The following is a 25,372-nucleotide window of genomic DNA, read 5'->3' on the forward strand; positions in this document are numbered from 1 at the left end:
CTCCAATACTGCAAGCAGCCTTGCTTCTGCAGCATCATAAGAGCACAGAGGCACTAAGATGTTTGGATGAAGCACTCTATAGCAAAAAGCTTGTAAGCGCTGTGCTCTTTGGCTCATTGCCTAGGAGACCAGTCACTACTGATACATTACAGAGATGGCTGATAACCTAGGCAATCAGCAATAAATAATATAATTAAATCTTTACTTTTTGAGAATGGAGAGGATTTTTAATAACTCATTTTAAGCAGTTTAAATAAATTGCTGCTAGTTTGATGTGAGAAAACTCCTTTACCGGCATGTGTATAGGGATAACCATTCTTAAACTGCGCATGCATACAGCTTAGATGTTGTTAGTCAGATGCTTAATAATATGAATGGCCTTTCCGTTCCTTTTACATTGAAAACAGATTTCTTCTAAAACTATTGCAAACTGAACTAGAATGGACTCTGACTTTAATGGTGTCCTTTTGGTTCACATTGTGTATTTAATTAATGAAAAAGCACATCATGAAGGACTTTTGGTCCGTTAAAAAGACAGACACAAATCAGAAGCCATTCGGACCCCATTTGGTCTATGGGCTTCTTGTGCTTCCATCTACATTAGTTTTATCCACTTCGTAAATGGATAATCAACCAAATATTTCAGTTTTCTTTTGTCTTTATTCTTTGAACCATAAATAATGTGAAGTTTTTACTGTAATTTTATTATGGATAGTTATTCTGGTTGTGTGATGGTATTATATTTTGGACCAGTATTAGGTAATAAGACTATTGATAAGTCATTTTTCAAAGAACAGCTTTTGAGTACCAGATGAAGTGGAGTGACAGTGTTCTCATGAGTATCCGCCCTCCACTGTGTAATACTTGTGTGAGTGTAACCTAGATGTCATTCCACGGTGGAGGGATCCTCTCCACCTTAGATTCATAAATAAACCCTATAGATAATATTAATTGATTTTCTTGTTTTCATAGTTTCAATTGTGGAGAGAACTGGCATGACCCTGTTAAATGCAAGGTATGTACATTTAGTAAACATTTAACTCTTTGTGTAGTGCTTTTGCTGGGGTATTACCTATGGTAGTGTTCTTAAACAAGAAGGGAATCTAAAAAAAACCATTTTTTTTTTTTGTCATTTTTGTTTTTTCCCCAGTGGCTAAAAAAATGGATTAAGAAGTGTGATGATGACAGCGAGACCTCAAATTGGATTGCAGCTAACACAAAGGTAAGATTAGTAGATTACTGTTATTTAGCTTTAAAGGGAACCTGTCATCAGAAATTTCGCCCAAAAGCTAAAAGATTCCCCCTCTGCAGCTCCTGGGCTGCATTCTAGGAAGGTCCCTGTTATTATTGTGCCCCATGTGAGACCAAAATAAAGCCTTTATAAAGTTCTACCTTTTTGTATGCAGCTTCTGTAAATGTGACACGGGGGCGGGCTCTCTGCCGTCCGTTATTCTGCCTCCTGGTCCTGTATGCCGCCCCCATCGCTCCTTTCCATATCTGATGCACCGCCCACTGCTCCAGCCATCCCCACGCATGCCCAGTGCCAGTCTCACAGGACTGAGCAGTGTGACCACTGGTGACGTGTGCGCAGGCAAGTGATTATGGGCGGGACTGTGACTGTTATCAGCAAGTACCCGCCCATAATCTCGTGAGCACGCAAACCTCTCCAGCATTCACACTGAGCTCAGTGTAGATGCTAGACTGTATGGGCTGCTTCCAGGGATGACGTCCCTTTGTCATGTGATAGTATTTCGAACACGCCCCTATCACATGACAAAGGGACGTCATCCCTGGAAGCAGCCCATACAGTCTAGCATCTACACTGAGCACAGTGTGACGCTGGAGAGGTTTGCGCGCTCACGAGATTATGGGCGGGTACTTGCTGATAACAGTCACAGTCCCGTCCATAATCACTTGCCTGCGCACACGTCACCAGCGGTCACACTGCTCAGTCCTGTGAGACTGGCACTGGGCATGCGTGGGGATGGCTGGAGCAGTGGGCGGTGCATCAGATATGGAAAGGAGCGATGGGGGCGGCATACAGGACCAGGGGGCAAAATAACGGACGGCAGAGAGCCCGCCCCCGTGTCAGATTTACAGAAGCTGCATACAAAAAGGTAGAACTTTATAAAGGCTTTATTTTGGTCTCACATGGGGCACAATAATAACAGGGACCTTCCTAGAATGCAGCCCAGGAGCTGAAGAGGGGGAATCTTTTAGCTTTTGGGCGAAATTTCTGATGACAGGTTCCCTTTAAGTTTGACATTCCTCAGACCCTGAACACTGTATTAATTTGCATTGTTTTGTGCCATTACAATCCTGTCTTTGACATTGGTGGTACAACAATAGAAAAGTTATCAGCACTGTACTCGGCTGTCTCCTGCAGTCCAATACATAATGCGTTTCCAGTGTCGCTCCAATCCTCTTCTGAGTCGAATGACTCAATTTCTGACTCTGGATCACAAAGGGCTCTGTCTGGGCTGGAAGTCACTTTTAAAATGTAAGCGGGGTGAGTGTCAGACCTACATTGTAGTAGTCACTTTTGACTCACTTATAAACCCCAGTAGTTGTTGCAAGACCCAGTAGAGGACCAGAGAGGCCCTGGAAACCAAATTAATAATCGCTTGTATATACTCCTCCACTTCACTGTATGTATTCTAACAGGGTTTTTTTCCATAAAAATTTTATTGGGAGCCTGGCTTTACATTAAAACGCATTGATACCCTATATGGATCACATCTAATGTCAGTTAATTTTAACTTTTTTTTTTTTGTTAGGCCCCCAAGATATTTATTATGTCCTGATTTGATCTCTACTTTCATAGGAAATTCCATTTTTCTTTATTTTTGTTTTTTCTGCACTAGGAGTGTCCCAAATGTCATGTAACCATAGAGAAAGATGGAGGCTGTAATCATATGGTGTGTCGGAACCAAAATTGCAAGGCTGAGTTCTGCTGGGTGTGTCTAGGTCCTTGGGAGCCCCATGGATCAGCTTGGTAAGTGTAGTACTGTTTGTACCTCTGAGAGAACAATGAAAATTGTGTGTATCGTTTTGCATAATTGGTGAATATAGATTTTGTATTTGTATTATTGTCACTGGCCCAATTAATTTATTTGAGTAGTTAAATTGTTTCTATATGGGACTACCGGTGTTGTTTCCCTATTTCTAGGCATTTTTTGACGGGTAAGAGATACTAATCTGTGTTTTTAGTCACTTATACTGTTGGATATTTTCCTTTATATCAGCAACTTTTGTTATTTTTACTATGTTATAATAACAGTACCAAATATTACAGGTATAATTGTAATCGTTACAATGAAGATGACGCAAAAGCTGCCCGAGATGCACAAGAGGTGAGCATATGAAATGGGAAAGATAGTTTGTGGACCTGCAATATTTACATTTCTTTAAAGGGCAGGTGCCCCTCATTTCCACATCGAACAACCCCTTTAAGGAAAATGTAAACATTGTAGTTAAGTCATATCTACAAATACCTGCTACTAAGCCTGAATGATTGATAGGTTCATGCTCCTATACAGTGTTGTAGGAAGGTGCGTGATACCTGCTGACTGAGCATGCTTCCTGACAGTTGTGATGTCATCACCACCGCTCACATACCAAAGAGAATTTGACCTGTGTATGAAAACCCTGTTAATATCCAAATGACCTCATTTGCAAATGGAAGCGATTTTTTTATTTTGATTTATACGTTTCATGATGCTCCCGAAACAAGCTTAAATTAACATTAGGCTCTATGGTGGTCTCCGTTTGAATAGAAGAATCGCAGGACGTCTGGGTATTCCGCCTGTGCAATCCACTTAAATCTACATGCCTTACTGCCACCGAAGGGATGTTTAATACTGGAAGTTATTTTATGCATTTCTAAATCATGCTTTGGAGGGAGAGGACTTGATAGGAATATTTCCTTTTCTTCGCCCTTAGGCCATGTGCACATTGACTATTGGGTGAGTTTTTTTCCTCAGTATTTATAAGCCAGAACCAGGAGTGGAGCAATCAGAGGAAAAGTATAATAAACATGGGCACCACTTCTGCATTCATCACCCACTCCTAGTTTTGTCTTAGGCTATGTGCCCACGTTGCGTTCTGTCCCTGCAGAAATTTCTGCAGCGATTTGAACAGCACACGTGCGCTTCAAATCGCTGCAGAAACACTGCGTGCTGAAAAGCTGATTTCATGCACTCTGGATTCAGCCCCTCCCATAGACAGAGCGGGGGCAACATCCAAAGCGCACGAAAGAAGTGACATGTTGCTTTTTAGAATGCAGAGATTTGGCAGCGTGCAAATCACTGCGTTCTAAAACACAACGTGCGCATGGATAATACACAATCTTCATAGATTGTGCTGGGGACGCAGGATACATGCAGTTACGCTGCGATGCAGAACGCAGCGTAACTGCATGCAATACGCATAGCCTAACAAGCACTGAAGTAAAAAAACTGGCCAAATACTCAACGTGTGCATCTGGCCTTACTATATTTTTCCTCATTTTCCATGCAGGAGGCAATAGCTGTAAATCAACTTATTTGCTTATGTGAGAAGCATGTACACGCTGTCATGTAGGATCTTGCCACTTACAGATTGTAATATGACTGATTCTTGGACTACACCGTATGAAAAGAACATTTGGGAGAAGCAGGATCCCAGGAGCTATACTAGCCCATACATTGTGCTGCATCGAGATTGTCTGATGCAACATAGGCACTAAGAGAACAGGGATTATTAGTGCAAGTAAATGGTGTCCTGGGAGTAACATGGGGCAGTGTTACCAAGGATGCTTGGAAAAGATGTGAGAATACTTTGGTCATGGACATGACAGGGAGAGTATTGCTAGCTGGACCTACTAATGAAAATGCAGTAACAGTAGTATGGAGGGAAGAGTAGGGTTGGTCTAATGTCATTGCTTAATGAAGATTTTCTATTTATTGTGTTACATAATATGACTGCATTCCGTAATGTAAGAAAAATTAATTATTGTGCTTCATTCTACTGGTGCAGCGATCCAGAGCAGCCTTACAAAGATATCTGTTTTACTGCAATCGCTACATGAACCACATGCAGAGCTTGCGATTTGAGCACAAGCTTTATGCCCAAGTCAAGCAGAAGATGGAGGAGATGCAGCAACATAACATGTCATGGATTGAAGTGCAGTTTCTAAAAAAGGCTGTGGACGTCCTGTGCCAGTGCCGCTCCACGCTCATGTACACTTACGTCTTCGCGTTCTACCTCAAGAAGAACAACCAGTCGATTATCTTTGAGGTAGGGGTTTTGGGTTTTTTCTTATACTTGAGTTTGACATAATTCATAAGGTACAGATCAGACTATAAATTAGCATGGAAGATATTTCAAGGCACGATAGTGTTTAGATAAGGCTTACAATATTGGTATTGAAAAATTATATTACAAAATTTGTTTTTGTTTCATATAACAAAGCAATGAGAAAAGAAATTTATGTCAGGAATATCCGGTATTAAGGTTAGCAAAAAGTAGATGGAAAACTTTCAATGAAAATTAACTAAGATTAAGAATAACTTCTTAATGAGATAGGAGCTAGCTTATTGGGTAAAGTAAAATAATCAACAAATACTGGGAGGAAGGAGGAGGAGGCCTGGCGTCCCCATGCACTTCCATTTTTCATGGCGCTTTGTAAGTTAATTGGGTAGAACTTCTAGTAGTTCACCTTTCAAGAACTAAGTTGTGTTCTGGAAGTATTTATTGGGTTTTTCTTTTTTTATGCATATTTTTCTCTGGACTGTGGAGGGTTAGAGGCTATGAAACTTTCCATGTATCAAAAAAATTTCCAATCCACGTTCTTTTAGGATGGACACATCTACCCAGTTCATTTGGGGAGAAAAGAGAGAGTTTTTCTAAAAATAATGTATGTGGAGGTGCCTGGGGAGATATGAAATTTTGAAGAATTACTATTTTTGCATCAGCTGAGATCAGGTGTAAGGGCCCGTGCCCACGATCATGATTAGTAGCGTTTTAGATCCAGCTTGTTTTCACTGCTTCCAAAATGCTGCATTGTACAGTACAAGCACAGTATATAGGATTTATAGAAATCCCATGCCCATTGTGCTTCGTTTTAACTCTGCGTAAACTGACCTGCAGTGTGGGTTTCCGAGCCACATGTCAATTTCTCCTGCAGAGATTCTGGAGTCTTCTGCGCAGAAGAATGCAGCAGGCGCAGCAAAAATACGCTGCATCCAGAACACCTACTAATCCTGATTATGTGCATGTATCCTAGCAGGTTTCCAGGGCTTGGTTACATCAGTATTTGCCTAGCATATCAGCGTGGGGTAACAAAAGTCTATAGCCAAAAAGGCCTGTTGTGATGGTAGTGTAGTCAATGGGTGTGAGAAGATATTTGTAGAGAGCAGAATTGCAGCCTCTTGTGATGGCAGGAGGGTCCACAACTTATGGAAAGTTTGGTCCCATTCAGAGGTTTGAATGTTTCAGTAGTATTTGCTCAAATATCTCTAAATAATTCTTCAGTAGAGTGTGGAGTGATTTTGGATTTTTAAGCATCATCCACAAAATGACCAATCGCAGGGAAGCCCTGTTTCTGCAAAATTTTAAGTATTGTTTATTTACAATCTTGAAAATTCGGATTTCCACAAAGGTTTTATATTCCTGACAGTAGTGGGTCTACTTTTTTAATTGGTCTAATATTTTTCCAGTCCCGCCATTAAAGGGAATCTGTCAGCAGGTTTTCTTTTTCGCTCCTAATTGGGAGACCCAGACAGTGGGTGTATAGCTACTGCCCTCTGGAGGCCGCACAAAGAACTACACTTAAAAGTGTAAGGCCCCTCCCCTTCTGGCTATACACCCTCCCGTAGGAGTACAGATTCCTCAGTTTTAGCTTTGTGCGCAAGGAGGTCAGACACGCACGCATAGCTCCATTGTTTTTAGTCAGCAGCAGCTGCTGACTATGTCGGATGGAAGAAAAGAGGACACATATAGTGTCCCCAGCATGCTCCCTTCTCACCCCACTGTATGTCGGAGGTGTTTGTAAGGTTGAGGTACCCATTGCGGGTACGGCGGCAGGAGCCCACATGCTGATTCCTTCCCCATCCCTTTTTACAGGGCTCTGGGTGAAGTGGGATTTACCGGTCTCCAGGCACTGAGACCGTGCTCCATCTACAGCCCCTGGAGAAGATGCTGGATGGAGCGGAGTACATCAGGGACATGGCCCTGCTTCCTCAAGGTACTCTGTGTCCCCGTGCATTTGGCGCTCACACCGCAGCATGCTGGGTGTTGTAGTGCGCCGGGGGACATCAGCGCTACGGCGCTTGTGCCATGGCCTCATTCAGCTTCGCTGAAGCAGGCACACTTCTAGGAATCGGTCGCGCCGGCCGCTGGAGACTGCGGCGCGGCTGGCACTTGTGGTGCGCCGGGGACTTCAGCGCGGCCCGCGCTTTTACGGCGGCCGTGCTGATAACTCGAGTCCCCGGCTTTTGCGGCCTGCTTCCGTTCGTTCCCGCCCCCAGACCTGCCAGTCAGGAGAGGGGCGGGACGCTGGCCAGTGCATCAGCGCTGAGGGCTGGAGTCGTTTTTACATACTCCAGCCCTCACAATCGGCACAGAGGGGACACTGTTTCCCGCACTTTTGTTTGGGAACTCCCACGGACCGCCCCTCTCCACAGACGCCGGCAGCCATTCCTGCTGACACGCTGAGCTGCAGAGGGGAGCCGGGGAGACCCAGACAAGGAATCTGCAGCCTCTTACCCGCTATTCAGCGGGCGGTAAGCAGCCCTCAGGGCTCACCCCCTCTTGTGCCAGTATTATTCTTAGTATTTTGTTTCTACAAATACTTTGTATTGCATAGCGCTGGTCGCCCTTTGGCTATAGACTCTCTCACATTGCAGAGAGCCAGCAGCATGTCGTCCGTAAAACAAGGGTGCCAAGGCACAGACATTATATGCTTCCTGCACCGCTTGTGGGACTTTTCTACCGGCAGGCTCCACGGACCCCCATTGTGTGCAGTGCTCGGCCCCTGCGGCGCTTGCACAGTCGGGACCTCTGCTGGACGTGTCCCAGGGTGTACCACCTGTGAATGCTGTCCAGGTGACAGGAACTGAGTTTGCAGCTTTTGCTGACAGAATGTCTCTCACTATGTCACAAATTCTTGACACATTGCGAGCTAGGCCTGTACTTCAGGCCACGGACACTGTGCAATCATTGCCCCCTGGTCCCCCTCAGCTCCAAGCTCCGGGACGGGCATATACACCTCAGGGTGAAGACTCTGACTCGGACGATGGCCCCGGGCAGCCTAAGCGGGCTCGCTATGACGGGCCTTCACATTCATCTCAATGGTCAGGATCCCAGCGAGATGAATCTATGGGTGATGAGGCGGACGTAACTGATCAGGATTCTGATCCTGGGACCGCTCTCAATCTAGATACACCAGATGGTGACGCCATAGTTAATGATCTTATATTTAACATCAATAAGATGTTAAATATTTCCCCACCAGCTCCTCTTGTGGAGGAGTCAGCTTCGCAGCACGAGAGAATCCATTTCAGATACCCTAAGCGTACTTTAAGCACTTTTCTGGACCACGCTGACTTTAGAGACGCAATCCAGAAACCCCACGCTTATCCTGAAAGGCGTTTTCCTAAACGGCTTAAAGATACACGCTATCCTTTTCCCCCTGAGGTGGTCAAGGGTTGGACCCAGTGTCCAAAAGTGGATCCTCCAATTTCCAGGCTTGCAGCTAGATCCTTGGTTGCAGTTGAAGATGGAGCGGCACTTAAAGATGCCACTGACAGGCAGATGGAGCTCTGGCTGAAATCCATCTATGAAGCGATTGGAGCGTCATTAGCGCCTTCTTTTGCGGCCGTATGGGCACTCCAAGCTATCTCAGCCGGGCTTGCGCGAGTTGACTCCGTCACACGTGCATGTGCCCCGCAGGTAGCACCATTGACCTCGCAAATGGCGGCATTCGCGTCGTACGCGATTAATGCTGTTCTTGACGCTACAAGCCGCACGGCAGTGGCGTCAGCCAACTCCGTTGTTTTGCGTAGGGCCCTGTGGTTGAGACATTGGAAAGCAGATTCTCATTCCAAGAAGTGCTTAACCAATTTGCCTTTTTCTCGTGACCGATTGTTTGGAGAGCGTTTGGATGAAATCATCAAACACTCCAAGGGTAAGGACTCATCCTTACCGCAACACAGACAAAACAGACCCCAACAGAGGAAGGGTCAGTCTGGTTATCGGTCCTTTCGAGGACCGGGCAGGTCCCAATTCGCCTCGTCAAAAAAGACTCAAAAAGACCAGAGACGCTCAGATTCTTGGAGGTCTCAGTCACGCCCAAAAAGGACAGCCGGAGGAACCGTTGCCAAGACGGCGTCCTCCTGACTTGCGGTCTCCGATTCCCACACCCGCGGTCGGTGGGAGGCTTTCCCACTTTGGCGACATCTGGCTGTCACACGTCAAAGACCGTTGGGTGAGGGATATTCTGTCTCACGGGTACAGGATAGAGTTCAGTTCTCGTCCGCCAACTCGTTTCTTCAGAACTTCTCCACCACCAGACCGAGCCGATGCTCTGTTGCAGGCGGTGGCCGCTCTAAAGGCGGAAGGAGTGGTGACCTCCGTCCCGCTTCAGGAACAAGGTCACGGTTTTTACTCCAATCTGTTTGTGGTCCCAAAAAAGGACGGATCGTATCGGCCCGTCCTGGATCTAAAGTTGCTCAACAGACACGTAAAAGTCAGGAGGTTCCGGATGGAATCCCTACGCTCCGTCATAGCCTCAATGTCTCAAGGAGATTTTCTAGCATCAATAGATATCAAGGATGCGTATCTCCACGTGCCGATCGCACCAGAGCATCAGCGTTTCCTACGCTTCGTCATACACGACGAACACCTACAGTTCGTAGCGTTACCTTTCGGTCTGGCAACAGCCCCCCGGGTCTTCACCAAGGTCATGGCAGCAGTAGTAGCTGTTCTGCACTCGCAGGGTCACTCGGTCATCCCGTATCTAGACGACCTGCTTATAAAGGCACCCTCTCAAGAGGCATGCCAACACAGTCTGAAGGTGGCACTAGACACTCTCCAGAGTTTCGGGTGGATTATCAACTTTCCAAAGTCTCATCTAACCCCGACCCAATCTCTGACTTATCTTGGCATGGAGTTTCATACTCTATCAGCGATAGTGAAGCTTCCACTGGACAAGCAGTGCTCGCTACGGACTGGAGTGCAATCTCTCCTTCAGAGCCAGTCGCACTCACTGAGGCGCCTCATGCATTTCCTAGGAAAGATGGTAGCAGCAATGGAGGCAGTCCCGTTCGCGCAGTTTCATCTGCGCCCTCTACAATGGGACATTCTACGCCAATGGGACGGGAAATCGACGTCCCTCGACAGGACTGTCTCCCTCTCTCAGACTGCCAAGGACTCTCTGCGTTGGTGGCTTCTCCCCACCTCATTGTCACAGGGAAAGTCGTTCCTTCCCCCGTCCTGGGCAGTGGTCACGACGGATGCGAGCCTATCAGGGTGGGGAGCGGTGTATCTCCACCACAGGGCTCAGGGGATGTGGACTCTGGAAGAGTCCACCCTGCAGATCAATGTTCTGGAAATCAGAGCAATCTATCTTGCCCTGCGAGCCTTCCAACAAGGGCTGGAAGGCAAGCAGATTCGGATTCAGTCGGACAATTCTACGGCGGTGGCGTACATCAACCACCAAGGGGGAACACGCAGTCGCCAAGCTTTTCAAGAAGTCCAACGGATTTTGACGTGGGTGGAAAGCAGAGCGTCCACCATATCCGCAGTTCACATCCCAGGCGTGGAAAACTGGGAAGCAGACTTTCTCAGTCGCCAGGGCATGGACGCAGGAGAATGGTCCCTTCACCCGGACGTGTTTCAGCAGATCTGTTGCCGCTGGGGGACGCCGGACGTCGATCTGATGGCGTCACGGCACAACAACAAGGTCCCAGTTTTCATGGCACGGTCTCACGATCACCGAGCACTGGCGGCAGACGCCTTGGTTCAGGATTGGTCGCAATTCCGACTCCCCTATGTGTTCCCACCTCTAGCATTGTTACCCAGAGTTCTCCGGAAAATCAGGTCCGACTGCCATCGAGCCATACTCGTCGCTCCAGATTGGCCAAGAAGGTCGTGGTACCCGGATCTGTGGCATCTCACGGTAGGCCAACCGTGGACACTTCCAGACCGTCCAGATTTGCTGTCTCAAGGGCCGTTTTTCCATCTGAATTCTGCGGCCCTGAACCTGACTGTGTGGCCATTGAGTCCTGGATCCTAGCGGCCTCAGGTTTATCCCATAAAGTTGTTGCCACAATGAGACAGGCTAGAAAACCATCCTCAGCTAAGATCTATCACAGAACGTGGAAGATTTTCTTAGCGTGGTGCTTGGCTCAAGGGTTTTCTCCCTGGCCATTTGCATTGCCAATTTTTCTTTCCTTCCTGCAGTCTGGGTTGGAAAAAGGTTTGTCGCTTAGCTCTCTTAAGGGTCAAGTCTCCGCGCTATCCGTATTCTTTCAGAAGCGCTTGGCACAGCTTTCTAAAGTACGCACGTTTCTCCAAGGAGTTTGTCATATCGTTCCTCCTTACAGACGGCCATTGGAACCCTGGGATCTGAACAAGGTTCTCATTGCTCTCCAGAAGCCGCCTTTCGAGCCTTTGAAAGAGGTTCCCCTTTCTCGGCTTTCACAAAAGGTAGTTTTTCTTGTGGCGGTCACGTCTCTTCGAAGAGTGTCCGAGCTAGCGGCGTTATCTTGCAAATCTCCCTTCCTGGTGTTTCACCAAGACAAGGTAGTACTGCGTCCAATTCCAGAGTTTTCTCCCAAGGTGGTTTCTTCCTTTCATCTCAATCAGGATATCACTTTACCATCTTTGTGTCCGCATCCAGTTCACCAATTTGAAAAGGGTTTACATCTGTTGGACCTGGTGAGAGCACTCAGGATTTACATTTCTCGCACGGCGGCTCTACGCCGTTCTGATGCGCTCTTTGTCCTAGTCGCTGGTCAGCATAAGGGATCGCAAGCTTCCAAATCCACCCTGGCGCGGTGGATCAAGGAACCAATTCTTCACACATACCGTTCTGCTGGGCTTCCGATTCCATCTGGACTGAAGGCCCATTCTACCAGAGCCGTGGGTGCGTCCTGGGCATTACGGCATCAGGCTACGGCTCAGCAAGTGTGCCAGGCGGCTACCTGGTCGAGTCTGCACACGTTTACCAAACACTATCAAGTGCATACCTACGCTTCGGCAGATGCCAGCCTAGGTAGACAGGTCCTTCAGGCGGCGGTGGCCCACCTGTAGGAGGAGGCTGTTTGACAGCCCGTTCATGTGGTATCTTTTTACCCACCCAGGGACTGCTTTTGGACGTCCCACTGTCTGGGTCTCCCAATTAGGAGCGAAAAAGAAGAAGGGAATTTTGTTTACTTACCGTAAATTCCTTTTCTTCTAGCTCCAATTGGGAGACCCAGCACCCGCCCTATTTGTTCTTAGGGTTTCGTTTTTCGGGTGCACATGTTGTTCATGTTGTTTCTTAAGTTCTCCGATCGTGTTATCGGATTGAATTTGTTTTTGAAACTGTTATTGGCTTTCCTCCTTCTTGCTTTGGTACTAAAACTGAGGAATCTGTACTCCTACGGGAGGGTGTATAGCCAGAAGGGGAGGGGCCTTACACTTTTAAGTGTAGTTCTTTGTGCGGCCTCCAGAGGGCAGTAGCTATACACCCACTGTCTGGGTCTCCCAATTGGAGCTAGAAGAAAAGGAATTTACGGTAAGTAAACAAAATTCCCTTCTTTTGCTAGATAAGCTGAAGCCAACATGCTGCAAGGGTTAACATAGAAAGTGAACCTATTTTGTGTTGGTTCAATCTTTTGTTTATTTGCTTAAGCAGCAGAACCCTTATCATTGCAGGACTAGAAACTGGCATGGTAGTCTGACACGCCTCCTGCTGTGATTGACAACTCTCTGAATGTACAATCTCTATTGAGAGCCTGGTGTGGGCGGAGACAACCCTCTGGACTTTGTTACATGACTACACCTAAAAATTCGGATTGTGTCAGGCTACAGCCAGTAATCTAAGAGTTGGATTCAGGGTCTCTTTGCCTACATCAGCTGCTCTCAGATGAGGTAGCAAAAACCTGCTGACGGATTCCCTTTTAATAAAGGGTTCTCCTTTTGCTGAGGAAAGATTCCCATGTGAGGAGTGTAATAGATTGGTTAAGAGTGAGAACGACTGGTTAACCCCTTCATGACCAAGGATGTATATATAGATCATGTGGGCTCATCAACTCTGGAATGTTTTTGCTATTTTTTGTGCTCATAGAATAGGCTAAGAAGCTGGCCATTTTACAGAATAAAAAGTGACTTGAGAATCAGAGGAACTGGTATTTCTTTGTCGCTCCATTGGGAGACCCAGACAATTGGGGTGTATAGCTTCTGCCTCCGGAGGCCACACAAAGTATTAGACTTTAAAAGTGTAACCCCTCCCCTCTGCCTATACACCCTCCCGTGGATCACGGGCTCCTCAGTTTTATGCTTTGTGTGGAAGGAGGCACACATCCACTCATGCATTCTCATATTAGTTATGTCGGTTGGAAGAAAAGAGGGCCCCCACGGGGCCCCCGGCATGTTCCCTTCTCACCCCACTATGTCGGCGGTGTTGTTAAGGTTGAGGTACCCATTGCGGGTACAAAGGCCGGAGCCTCATGCCGTCTCCTTCACCATCCCTCAGCGGCTCTGGGAGAAGTGGGATCCTGAACGGTCAGCCATTTGCTGGGACCGTGCTCCCTCCGCAGCCCCTGTGGGAATCTGCCGGACCGGAGTCTATTCAACCTCAGGGACCGGGCCCTGCAACTCTAAGGTACTCTGTGTCCCCATTGGGGAATATGCAGGAGCGCACCTTCTTCCCGGACGCTGCGGCAGCTGCTGCATTGAGAAGACCGGCGGACTTCCGCGCAGACCGTGCCTGCTTGTCGGGCGCGGTCTCAAATTTAGTCCCCGGCTTCATCGCGGCCTAGTCGCAAAAATCCCGCCCCCGGGGCCTGCCTGTCAGGGGTAAGGGCGGGATTACCGACCTGACGTCGGATGTGAGGGCTGGAGCATCCTGCATGTTTCCTCCCCCCTCACTGATCACTGTGGGGACCCCAGATTCCCGCACTTTCCTGGCGCCGCCCTCTGCTCCACTCCTCCCCTGAGATCTCCGGCAGCCATTTTTTGGGCATTCTGCCGGTGGAGGATTCTCAGGAACAGCTCTGCAGCTCCAGGGGACCTGAATCTGGAGGCACACACTCCGCTTGTTAGCGGTCGGTAAGCCACACCGGTCACCCGGTGCTGGTCCCCCCCTAGGGTGCCGGAATAGATACGTATTTATATATATATTTCTGTTCGGTCGGGCTGTATACCCTGTTTTTGCCCATATACCCTAAGTGATCATTCTCCTAGGAGACAACAGCATGTCGTCCACAAGGAGCAAAGCTGTTAAGGCACAGGGGTTTTTTGCGGCCTGTACCTCTTGTGGGGCTATGTTACCTGCGGGTTCCACATACCCTCACTGTGAGCAATGCTCGACCCCTGTTTCACTTGCTCAGCCGGAGCCTCGGTCACTAGTGGGCCCCTCGGCTCATGTAGAACCACCTGCTCCCCCTGTCCAGGCGGCAGGGACAGAGTTTGCTGCTTTTGCTGAGAAACTCTGAGTCACTTTCACAATCCATGGCTCAGTCTATGGACAAATGGTCTGCCAAGCTGCTAGAAGCTTTGCAGTCCAGACCGGTCCTTACACAGGCCCCCGGCCCCTGTTGGATCGTCACCTCCAGGCCCCTCTCGGTCTGAGCCGCAGCGCGCTCCCAGGTTGGGTCCTAGGTTCCACGCGGAGGACTCCTGCCAGGACCACAGTCCTAGACAGGCTAAGCGGGCTCGCTGGGAATCTTCCCCGACTTCTTCACGCTGCTCGGGTTCCCAGCTTGAGGACTCTCTGGAGGACGAGGCGGACGTCGCAGCTCAGGGTTCTGACCCTGACGTCGCCCTTAACCTTGATACACCTGAGGGGGACGCATTAGTGAATGATCTTATCTCGTCCATCAACCAGGTGTTGGATCTCTCTCCCCCGCCTCCTACTGTGGAGGAGTCGGCGTCTCAGCAGGAGAAACACCAGTTTCGGTTCCCCAAACGTACACGTAGTGCGTTCTTCGATCACTCTAACTTCAGAGACGCTGTCCAGAAGCCCAGAGCGGTTCCGGACAAGCGCTTTACTAAGCGCCTCACTGACACGCGTTACCCCTTCCCCGCTGAAGTCGTTAAGGGGTGGGCTCAATGTCCCAAGGTGGATCCTCCAGTCTTTAGATTGGCGGCAAGATCTGTGGTATCGGTGGCAGATGGCTCATCGCTAAAGGATGCCACTGACAGGCAGATAGAGCTCCTGGTGAAGTCCATCTATGAGGCCACGGGCGCGTCTTTTGCCCCGGCCTTTGTAGCCGTGTGGGCACTCCAAGCTATCTCGGCTTGTCTGACTGAGATTAATGCTGTCACACGTAATTCTGCTCTGCAAGTTGCGTCTTTGACTTCTCAAGCGTCAGCTTTTTCTTCCTATGCCATGAACGCAGTCCTAGACTCGGCTAGCCGTACAGCTGTGGCATCCGCTAACTCTGGCAGTCCGCAGGGCCATGTGGCTGCGCGAATGGAAGACAGACTCGGCCTCCAAGAGGTTCTTAACCGGTTTGCCGTTTTCTGGCGAACGCTTGTTTGGCGAACGATTGGATGAGATTATTAAGGAATCCAAGGGAAAGGACTCCTCCTTACCCCAGTCCAGACCTAAGAAACTTCAACAACGGAATATACAATCGAGGTTTCGGTCCTTTCGTCCCTCCGCCAAGCCCCAATCCTCTTCGTCCAGCAGGCCGGAGAAAGGCCAGAGGAACTTCTATGCGTGGCGGTCCAAGTCACGCCCCCAAAAGGCCGCAGGAGGCACTGCCTCCAAGGCGGCCTCCTCATGACTCTCGGCCTCCCCTGGCCGCATCCTCGGTCGGTGGCAGGCTCTCCCGCTTTTGCGACGCCTGGTGGCCACATGTTCAAGACCGATGGGTGAGAGACATTCTGTCTCACGGTTACATGATAGAGTTCAGCTCCCGTCCTGCGGCTCGTTTCTTCAGAACCTCTCCGCCCCCCGCTCAGGCTGACGCACTTTTTCAGGCGGTGGACACTCTGAAGACAGAAGGAGTTGTGACCCCCGTTCCCCTTCAGGAACGTGGTCGCGGCTTTTACTCCAACTTGTTCGTGGTGCCAAAAAAGGTCGGATCATTCCGTCCCGTTCTGGACCTCAAACTGCTCAACAGACACGTGAGAACCAGACGGTTTCGGATGGAATCTCTCCGCTCGGTCATCGCCTCGATGTCACAAGGAGACTTCCTAGCATCGATCGACATCAAAGATGCTTATCTCCACGTGCCGATCGCACCCGAACATCAACGCTTCTTGCGTTTCGCCATCAGGGACGAACACCTTCAGTTCGTGGCATTGCCTTTCGGCCTGGCGACAGCCCCACGGGTTTTCACCAAAGTCATGGCATCCGTCGTGGCGGTCCTACACTCTCAGGGCCACTCGGTGATTCCCTACCTAGACGATCTCCTAGTCAGGGCCCCTTCTCGGGTGGCGTGTCAACACAGCCTTACAGTCGCTCTGACGACTCTCCAGCAGTTCGGGTGGATCATCAACTTCCCAAAATCCAAGTTGACACCGACCCAATCACTGACGTACCTCGGGATGGAGTTTCATACACAGTCAGCGGTAGTCAAGCTACCGCGAGACAAACGGCTTTCTCTGCAGGCAGGGGTGCAATCACTTCTTCGGAGTCAGTCACACCCCTTAAGGCGCCTCATGCACTTCCTGGGGAAGATGGTGGCAGCGATGGAGGCAGTGCCGTTCGCGCAATTCCATCTACGGCAGCTCCAATGGGACATTCTCCGCAAATGGGACAGGAGGTCGGCTTCCCTCGACAGGAACGTCTCTTTCCCTTGCAACCAAGACGTCACTTCAGTGGTGGCTCCTTCCCAATTCTCTATCGCAGGGAAAATCCTTCCTACCCCCAACCTGGGCTGTGGTCACCACGGACGCGAGACTGTCAGGGTGGGGAGCGGTTTTTCTCCACCACAGGGCTCAGGGAACCTGGACTCCGATAGTCTTCCCTTCAGATCAATGTTCTGGAAATAAGGGCAGTGTATCTAGCCCTATTGGCTTTCCATCGGTGGCTGGAGGGCAGGCAGATCCGTATCCAGTCGGACAACGCCACTGCCGTCGCCTACATCAACCACCAAGGCGGCACTCGCAGTCGTCAAGCCTTCCAGGAAGTCCGGCGGATTCTGCAGTGGGTGGAAGCCACAGCCTCCACCATCTCCGCAGTTCACATCCCGGGCGTAGAAAACTGGGAAGCAGATTTTCTCAGTCGTCAGGGCATGGACGCGGGGGAATGGTCTCTGCACCCAGAAGTGTTTCGAGAGATCTGTCGCCGCTGGGGAATGCCGGACGTCGATCTCATGGCGTCACGGCACAACAACAAGGTCCCGGCCTTCATGGCACGGTCTCAGGATCACAGAGCCATGGCGGCGGATGCGTTAGTTCAGGACTGGTCGCAGTTCCGACTGCCTTATGTGTTTCCTCCTCTGGCGATGCTGCCCAGAATGTTACGCAAGATCAGGTCCGACTGCCGTCGCGCCATTCTCGTCGCTCCAGACTGGCCGAGGCGGTCGTGGTACCCGGATCTGTGGCATCTCACGGTGGGTCAGCCGCGGGCGCTTCCAGACCGCCCAGACTTGCTGTCTCAAGGGCCATTTTTCCATCTGAATTCTGTGGCCCTCAACCTGACTGTGTGGCCATTGAGTCCTGGCTCCTAGCGTCTTCAGGGTTATCTCAGGATGTCATTGCCACCATGAGACAAGCCAGGAAGCCAACGTCCGCCAAGATCTATTACAGGTCTGGGCAAATCTTCCTATCATGGTGCGCTGTTAACGGTTTTCCTCCATGGCCGTTTGCCTTACCCACTTTTCTTTCATTCCTTCAATCTGGAATGGACAAGGGTTTGTCCCTCGGCTCTCTCAAGGGCCAAGTATCGGCGCTCTCCGTGTTTTTTCAAAAGCGTCTAGCCAGGCTTCCGCAGGTCCGCACGTTCCTGCAGGGGGTTTGCCACATGGTCCCACCCTACAAACGTCCGCTGGAACCCTGGGATCTTAACAGGGTTCTGTCGGCTCTTCAAAAACCACCTTTCGAGCCGCTGAGGGATGTCTCTCTCTCACGTCTTTCGCAGAAGGTGGCCTTCCTAGTGGCAGTCACATCACTTCGGAGAGTGTCTGAGCTCGCAGCGCTGTCATGCAAAGCCCCCTTCCTGGTTTTTCACCAGGATAAGGTGGTTCTGCGTCCTGTCCCGGAATTTCTCCCTAAGGTGGTATCCCCTTTTCATCTCAATCAGGATATCTCCTTGCCTTCCTTTTGCCCTAATCCAATTCACCAGTGTGAAAAGGATTTGCACTCTTTGGATCTAGTGAGAGCACTCCGGTTCTTCGTGTCTCGCACGGCGCCCCTGCGTCGTTCAGATGCGCTCTTTGTCCTTGTCGCTGGCCAGCGTAAGGGTTCGCAGGCTTCCAAGTCAACCTTGGCTCGGTGGATCAAGGAACCGATTCTCGAAGCCTACCGTTCTTCTGGGCTTCCGCTTCCTTCAGGGCTGAAAGCCCATTCTACCAGAGCCGTGGGTGCGTCCTGGGCATTGCGGCACCGGGCGACGGCTCAGCAGGTGTGTCAGGCAGCTACGTGGTCTAGTCTGCACACTTTCACGAAGCACTATCAAGTGCATACCTATGCATACCTATGCTTCGGCAGATGCCAGTCTAGGTAGGCGAGTCCTTCAGGCGGCGGTTGCCCACCTGTAAGAGGAGGGCCGTTCGGCTCTTTTTATTGAGGTATTCTTTTACCCACCCAGGGACTGCTTTGGACGTCCCAATTGTCTGGGTCTCCCAATGGAGCGACAAAGAAGAAGGGAATTTTGTTTACTTACCGTAAATTCCTTTTCTTCTAGCTCCTATTGGGAGACCCAGCACCCGCCCCTGTTCCCTTCGGGCTGTTGTTCTTTTGTGTACACATGTTGTTCATGTTGAATTGTTCTTTTGGTTCATGGTCTTCAGTTCTCCGAACATCCTTCGGATTGAATTTACCTTAGACCAATTTATAAGTTTTCTCCTTCCTGCTTTTGCACCAAAACTGAGGAGCCCGTGATCCACGGGAGGGTGTATAGGCAGAGGGGAGGGGTTACACTTTTTAAAGTGTAATACATTGTGTGGCCTCCGGAGGCAGTAGCTATACACCCAATTGTCTGGGTCTCCCAATAGGAGCTAGAAGAAAAGGAATTTACGGTAAGTAAACAAAATTCCCTTCTTTTCATTATGTATTGGATAACTGCTCACTTATAATAAATTACAGTAAAGTGAGGTTTTAATAATGCAGTATATAGTATGCAGTGAACTGCTTCAGTGAAAGTGGAATATACTCTTCAGTAAGCAGTGTTATGTACATGATACATTTTGCGTAGACATATCTTTTAATGCAATCAAATATTTAGCATTTTCACTTTTTGTCCTGTGCAGAATAATCAGGCAGATTTAGAGAATGCAACAGAAGTTCTGTCTGGATATCTGGAACGAGATATTTCCCAGGACTCCCTTCAAGACATTAAGCAAAAAGTACAAGATAAGTACAGGTGAGAATCCATTGGCGTTTGTGCTATTGGGCGCTATTTTAGTTTGACGTTTTCAATATAAGGTACATGAAATGGAATGTGTTATCTGGAAATGACTACAACAAACATTCGTATTCTTAATGAGTGGACAGTGGCTGCCATCTATTCCCCAACATCCAGTTGAGTCCAATTTTTTTTTTATTTTTTTTTTTTTTTAAGCCACATTATATTTTTTATGTAGGGGGAAACCTGTGCAAACTCGGAATTTCCAAAGAAAACCACATTTATTTTTTTTAGGGAAAATAGTGATTTTTTTTTTTTTGTTCCTTTTCCATGTCACTGCCTGTATATAAAATCATGATAAATTTTAATATCGCAACTGGAGCATTTTAAGTAACTAATTTCTCCCATGTGCTGTGTAGACTAGGGTGGGTTAACTTGTTCACCTATCATGGGAGGGAGGGCTACAACGACAGATGACTACTCACTCACATTGTTGTAGTAAAGGCTCTACTTACACACATCATGCCCTGACTATATACTGTAGTTGTAATATACTGTTTTGAACATGTTTTAGTTTGCAGACCCTCTTTTTTCTTTTTTCCATTTAGTGTAGTTTCACACAACGTCGGATACTCAGCAGCTTTTCCAGGATTCATATCTGCTGTTGGAGTTAATTCCAATTTATTTGTATATCCCACTTCATCTAACACAATTGTGGTCTGTGGCCACTGGGCAGGAGAAGGGGCCCTGGTTTTTACCTGGTATCAGCGTCTCTTCTGTTGACTAGCCGGTGTGGCACGACATCACGTGTGTCTTACTGCAACAATAATGTCACACCGTGTCATGTCACACCATGATGGCTAATCAAAACAACTGTCAGATACTGGCAGCTAAGAGGCGTTATCCCTGTCCTATCCAGCAGCCACAGACCACTGTAATGGCCGATGGAATGGACTTGTGAATCTATTAGCATCAACTCTACCTTATGTGTATTACGGTACCTGCATTATAGAGATTTTAGAAAATCTCATCCACGTTCTGCAGAGAAATTCCGCAATGTAAATTGAGCTACCCTGCAATTTGACTTCTTTCAAATTATTTTTTTGCAGTTCCAATAAGCACAGCAAGGCATTTGTTTCATAGCATTTTGCAAAATGTATGATGCACTTTCAAATAACACCATTCATTTTATAAAAAAAAAAAAACGGAAAGTGGGAGAAATATTCCCTACTGTGGCAATATTGTGAGGAAAAAGACACAATTCCACAACTGTGTTGTTGTTTGTTTGTTTTTTTGTTTTTTTCTTAATTTGCCGTGTTTACTATTCTCTTTTTTCGCCATTTTCCAAGGCACACAACATTTTTAATTTTTAGTCAATGGAGCTGTGAGGGCTTGTTTTTTGCACTCTGGGTTGACATTTTTATTGATACGAAATTTCAGGGGTAGATACCGTGCTTTGATTGCCTCTTATTTTTTTTTTGTTTGTTTCAGTGACCCTAAAAACGTAATTGAGGCATTTTTCCATTTTTTTTTCAATATGCAGTTTACTGATTTGGGTTACTTAATTTAATATTTTGATACCTAGGACTTTTACAGACGTGGAGATACCACATATGCTTGGGGGGGTATTTTAATGGGTGAAAAGGGGGTGATTTAAACTTAGGTACATAAATATTTGGACAGTAACACAAGTTCTGGTATTTTAAAGATTTACCAACACATATTCAAGAAAGTTAAATACCGTATTTTTCATTTTATAACACGCACCGGATTATAAGACGCACCCAAGTTTAGAGCAAGAAGAGGTGAAAAAAAAAATGGGGTCAGTCTTGTAATCCAGTGGTGCCTTACTGGAGGGGTCAGTAGTGGTGATGGCGGAGGCTAGGGATAGAGCTGCGGTGGAGGCTGGTGCTGAAGTGCTGGGGCAGCTGTGCGCAGGCGGCTGCGACGAAGGCTGGGGCAGCTGTGCTGGGGCTTAGGCTGCGGACGGTAAGGCTGCTCATATCAGCGGTATTTTGCCGGCACAAATGCGGTACAGTTCAATGGAATCATGGCAAAATAAGGTCACATGGTGTCACATGCAACCGCATGTGAACTTATCTTGCCACGAGTCCATTGAACTGTACCGCATTTTTGCCGGATTCGGCATTGTGGCAGAATACCGCTGATGTGAGAGCGGAGTCAGCGCAGATTGAGCTCTAGGCTCAGTGGCAAGCCAAGATCTCATCTGCGCAAGCGCCGACTCCGGGCGCCATTTTCCTGAAGTCCACTGGAGGGAGATCAATGGGCCAGAGGCAGCGCCTGTGCAGATGAGAGCTTGAGCCGACAGCTCCAATTGCGCACGCGCCAACTCCGAGCGACATTATTTGAAGTCCCCAGCGCCCGACCTGCAGCGCCAGTAAAGCTGCCGTAGACCACGCACAGACCCCGCACAACCTCTCAGCAGCCGGAGACCCCGCATAGCAGTTGCTGACACTGCACAGCCATCCCAGCACCAGCTGTCACAGCATTCCCCCAGCCCCTTGCGACCTTTCTCCACTACCCTGGTAAGCTACATTCAGATTATAAGACGCACCCCTCACTTTCCTCCCAAATGTTTGTGAGGAAAAGTGCATCTTATAATCCGAAAAATTCGGTAATCAATATGGGCTTAAAGTGCAGGCGTTCAGTTTTTATTTGAGGGTACTCACATCCTAATTGGAGTAAGGGTTTAGGATTTGCAGCTCTTTAATATGTAACTGCCTCTTTTTCCAAAGACCAAAAGTAATTGGACAATTATCTCAAAAAGCTCTTTAATGGGCTTCATGGGCTATTCCCTAATGATCAATTAAACAGGTAAAAGGTCTGGAGCTGATTCCAAGTGAAACATTTGCATTTGGAAGCTGTTGCTATGAAGCCACAACATACGGTCAAAAGAGCTCTCAATGGAAGAGAAGGAAACTGTCATTGAGCTGAAGAAAAAAAAAAAGGAGAAATTCATTGGAAACATGGCAGAAATATTAGGCTTGGCCAAAAAAGCGCACACTGATGAGCATAGGAACTCAAAAAGGTCTGGACGTGGATGATCAGAGAATTGGGAAGGCTTGAAAGGGGTCATGATTCAGGGCTATACTTTCTGCTCAGATTCAACCAAATGCAGAAAGGTAGATTGGACGGCGCTTCACAGGACAGATGGACAATGACCCAAAACATACTGCAAAAGCATCACAGGAGTTTTTGTTTTTTGTAAGCAAAAGAATGAAGCATTCTGCAATGGCCGAGTCAATCAACCCTATCGAGTTGCGTTTCACATGCTTAAAACAAAACATAAGGGAGAAAGAGCCACAAACAAGCAACAACTGAAGTCAGCTGTAGTAAATATCTGGCAAAGCATCAGAAAGGAGGAAACCCAGTGTTTGGTGATGTCCATGGCTTCCAGACTTCAAGATGTCATTGACTGGATGTCATTGACTAAAACGAAAGTATTAAACATGAACATTTTATTTGAGGAAAAGTTCATTTGTCCAATTACTTATGAGCCCTAGAAATAAGGAGGCTTTGTATAAAAATGGTTGCAATTTCTACATGTTTGTTGAATCCCTTTAATTAAACTGAAAGTCTGCCCTTCAATTGCATCTGTTTTATTTTAAATAAAAAATAGCGGCCTGCAGAGCCAAATCATGAAGATTCAGGCACTGTCCAAATATTTCTGGACCTAACGGTACATATTCCTGCACCAACCACTGCATTAATGATATCCCACTGAGAACGTGTGCCTCTACAACCTCTACAACCTTTGGGTGGGCATTTCTGTGCATCTTTGTCACTTTTGTTTTAATAAGACAAAACAAATAGAAAACTTGGTATAAATAAAGCCCCTCTTGGGTCAAGTCTGGATTGAAAATCGATTTCTGAATGCACGCGTTTTCTGGCTCACCCCATCAGACGATGCGCACATTGCTGTACTGCTCATGTATGCGTCACCTATGTGTAAGTAGATACCTTTGTTGTAAAGTTGCCTGATTTTTTTTTTTTGCTTTCTTCCCTCAGATACTGCGAGAGTAGGAGGCGAGTTCTGCTTCTTCATGTGCACGAAGGTTATGAGAAGGACTTGTGGGAATATATTGAGGACTGAGCCGTCTTCACAGACCAACCTCTGTCACCACCTGACACTAGATTTCAAATCCTATTAAATGCATCTCTGCCCCATGAGGCCGGTCCCCGCACATTCAGCCGTCTCCTTTTCGATTTCTTGCTCTTATCTGTTGCGCTCCTACCAGAATTTTTTTTTCCCCTTTTTTTTTTTTTTTTTTTTTTTTTTTTGTTAACAGAACGTTTAAGTAAATTATATTGTAATAATAAAAAGAAAGCAGTTAGCAGAGGCAGTGGTTTGACAGCATTGTAGGCTTGTTTAACCCCTTGGCTAATGGTAACTAGTAAAGTACTGATCTACATGTAAGATTGTTTGATAAGGCGTTGCTAGTTACTTTGCGCACCAAGGGGTTAAAGTGTGTGCAGCACCTCAGCTATTTGCAAATGCTTTCTCCTAACTCTGGCTTGCCACAATCAGGCTGATTTCCCCTTCACTCTCCCCCTCAAGAACGTCCCCATTCGTTCTTTTATAACATCTTGCCATCTTCTTTTCTGCCGATGTCTCCCCCTGTTAAACCAGTCTGCTTTCTGCCAGTTTCTCCCCCTTTTCTCTATTTCCTTTTTATCTTCAGACTTACCCCTTTGCACCTTTTCTATTCCTGGGTTGGAGCTGAACTGCTTTGAAAAGTTGAAAAAATAGAAGAAAAAAAAATAAAAAAAAAAAAACTAGCTTTGTACATGACTTTTAAAAACAAAACAAGATTAAACTCGAACAGAAGACAGCAGTATTTTTCAACCTTGTAAATAGTGCATCTGCATGAGAAGGGTTGAGGTGGGACACGCATGGTGTTTGCATCATGTTTAAGTACAAAACGGGAAAAAAAAAATATTTATTCTTTTTTGAAGATCCTTGGTCCTGGCTGTGCTGTTTATTCTTGGGATCTTTTTGACTAGACGATGTGTCTACAAACTCAAAAGATCTTTCCAGTTGCCACAATAACCACTCCATAGAGAATGTTGGTTGGGTACATTGCATTCAATCTGGCTGTGCTGGCTGACATGGCATTTCCAGGGAGGCACTATGTGTGATTGAGTGTGAATGCCACTAGATTTTAGGACTCCATCAACTGTTACTTGAAATGATTAACATGAGAATGAGTGAAGGGACATGTTGCTTGAACCTTCTTGCAGTTTGTCTCCGTATTGGGTATTTTTGCTAATGTGATGCTTCAGAGTGCCTGCAGCATTATGAGAGGTGACCATTAGAGAGCGTTGTACAGTAGGAGAACTTAATTATTTTTGCCTTTTTAAATTAAGGAAAACAATACAGTTAAGAGGAAGAATCAAACCAAAAAGGGTTGACTATACAAAGCTTAGATTTTGTTACCGTGTAATACAACTGTTGGTGAAAGTTATCTTGCAAGAGCTGCTCACATATTGTTAATTAAATTTGGTAAGACCAAATGATGGAAGTGAAAATTTGTTTCCCCACATATTATTGTGCACTGGCCTTATTCACCATGATATTCCCTGGATGACTGATTAAAGTAGCACTTTGGGTTTTTTTTATTTCTCCTCCTTCAAGCACAGGTAATG

At 47.3% G+C, this 25,372-nt stretch overlaps 1 protein-coding gene across 1 annotated transcript in view; it reads left to right on the top strand.

The window, feature by feature from the left end:
• The window catches only part of ARIH1 (ariadne RBR E3 ubiquitin protein ligase 1), a 130,424-nt gene extending 106,359 nt beyond the window's left edge, over positions 1-24,065 (top strand). Inside the window, exons 8-14 of the mRNA XM_075345540.1 lie at positions 973-1,015; positions 1,151-1,222; positions 2,865-2,995; positions 3,296-3,353; positions 5,017-5,277; positions 19,611-19,723; positions 23,735-24,065. Of these exons, the coding sequence (XP_075201655.1) occupies positions 973-1,015; positions 1,151-1,222; positions 2,865-2,995; positions 3,296-3,353; positions 5,017-5,277; positions 19,611-19,723; positions 23,735-23,819 (763 nt within the window). The 3' untranslated portion in view covers positions 23,820-24,065. The remainder of the gene's footprint in view (positions 1-972; positions 1,016-1,150; positions 1,223-2,864; positions 2,996-3,295; positions 3,354-5,016; positions 5,278-19,610; positions 19,724-23,734) is intronic.
• Positions 24,066-25,372: the final 1,307 nt, after the last annotated feature.

The sequence above is a fragment of the Anomaloglossus baeobatrachus genome, chromosome 4 (assembly GCF_048569485.1).
Source record: "Anomaloglossus baeobatrachus isolate aAnoBae1 chromosome 4, aAnoBae1.hap1, whole genome shotgun sequence".
In the NCBI taxonomy this organism is placed as follows: domain Eukaryota; kingdom Metazoa; phylum Chordata; class Amphibia; order Anura; family Aromobatidae; genus Anomaloglossus; species Anomaloglossus baeobatrachus.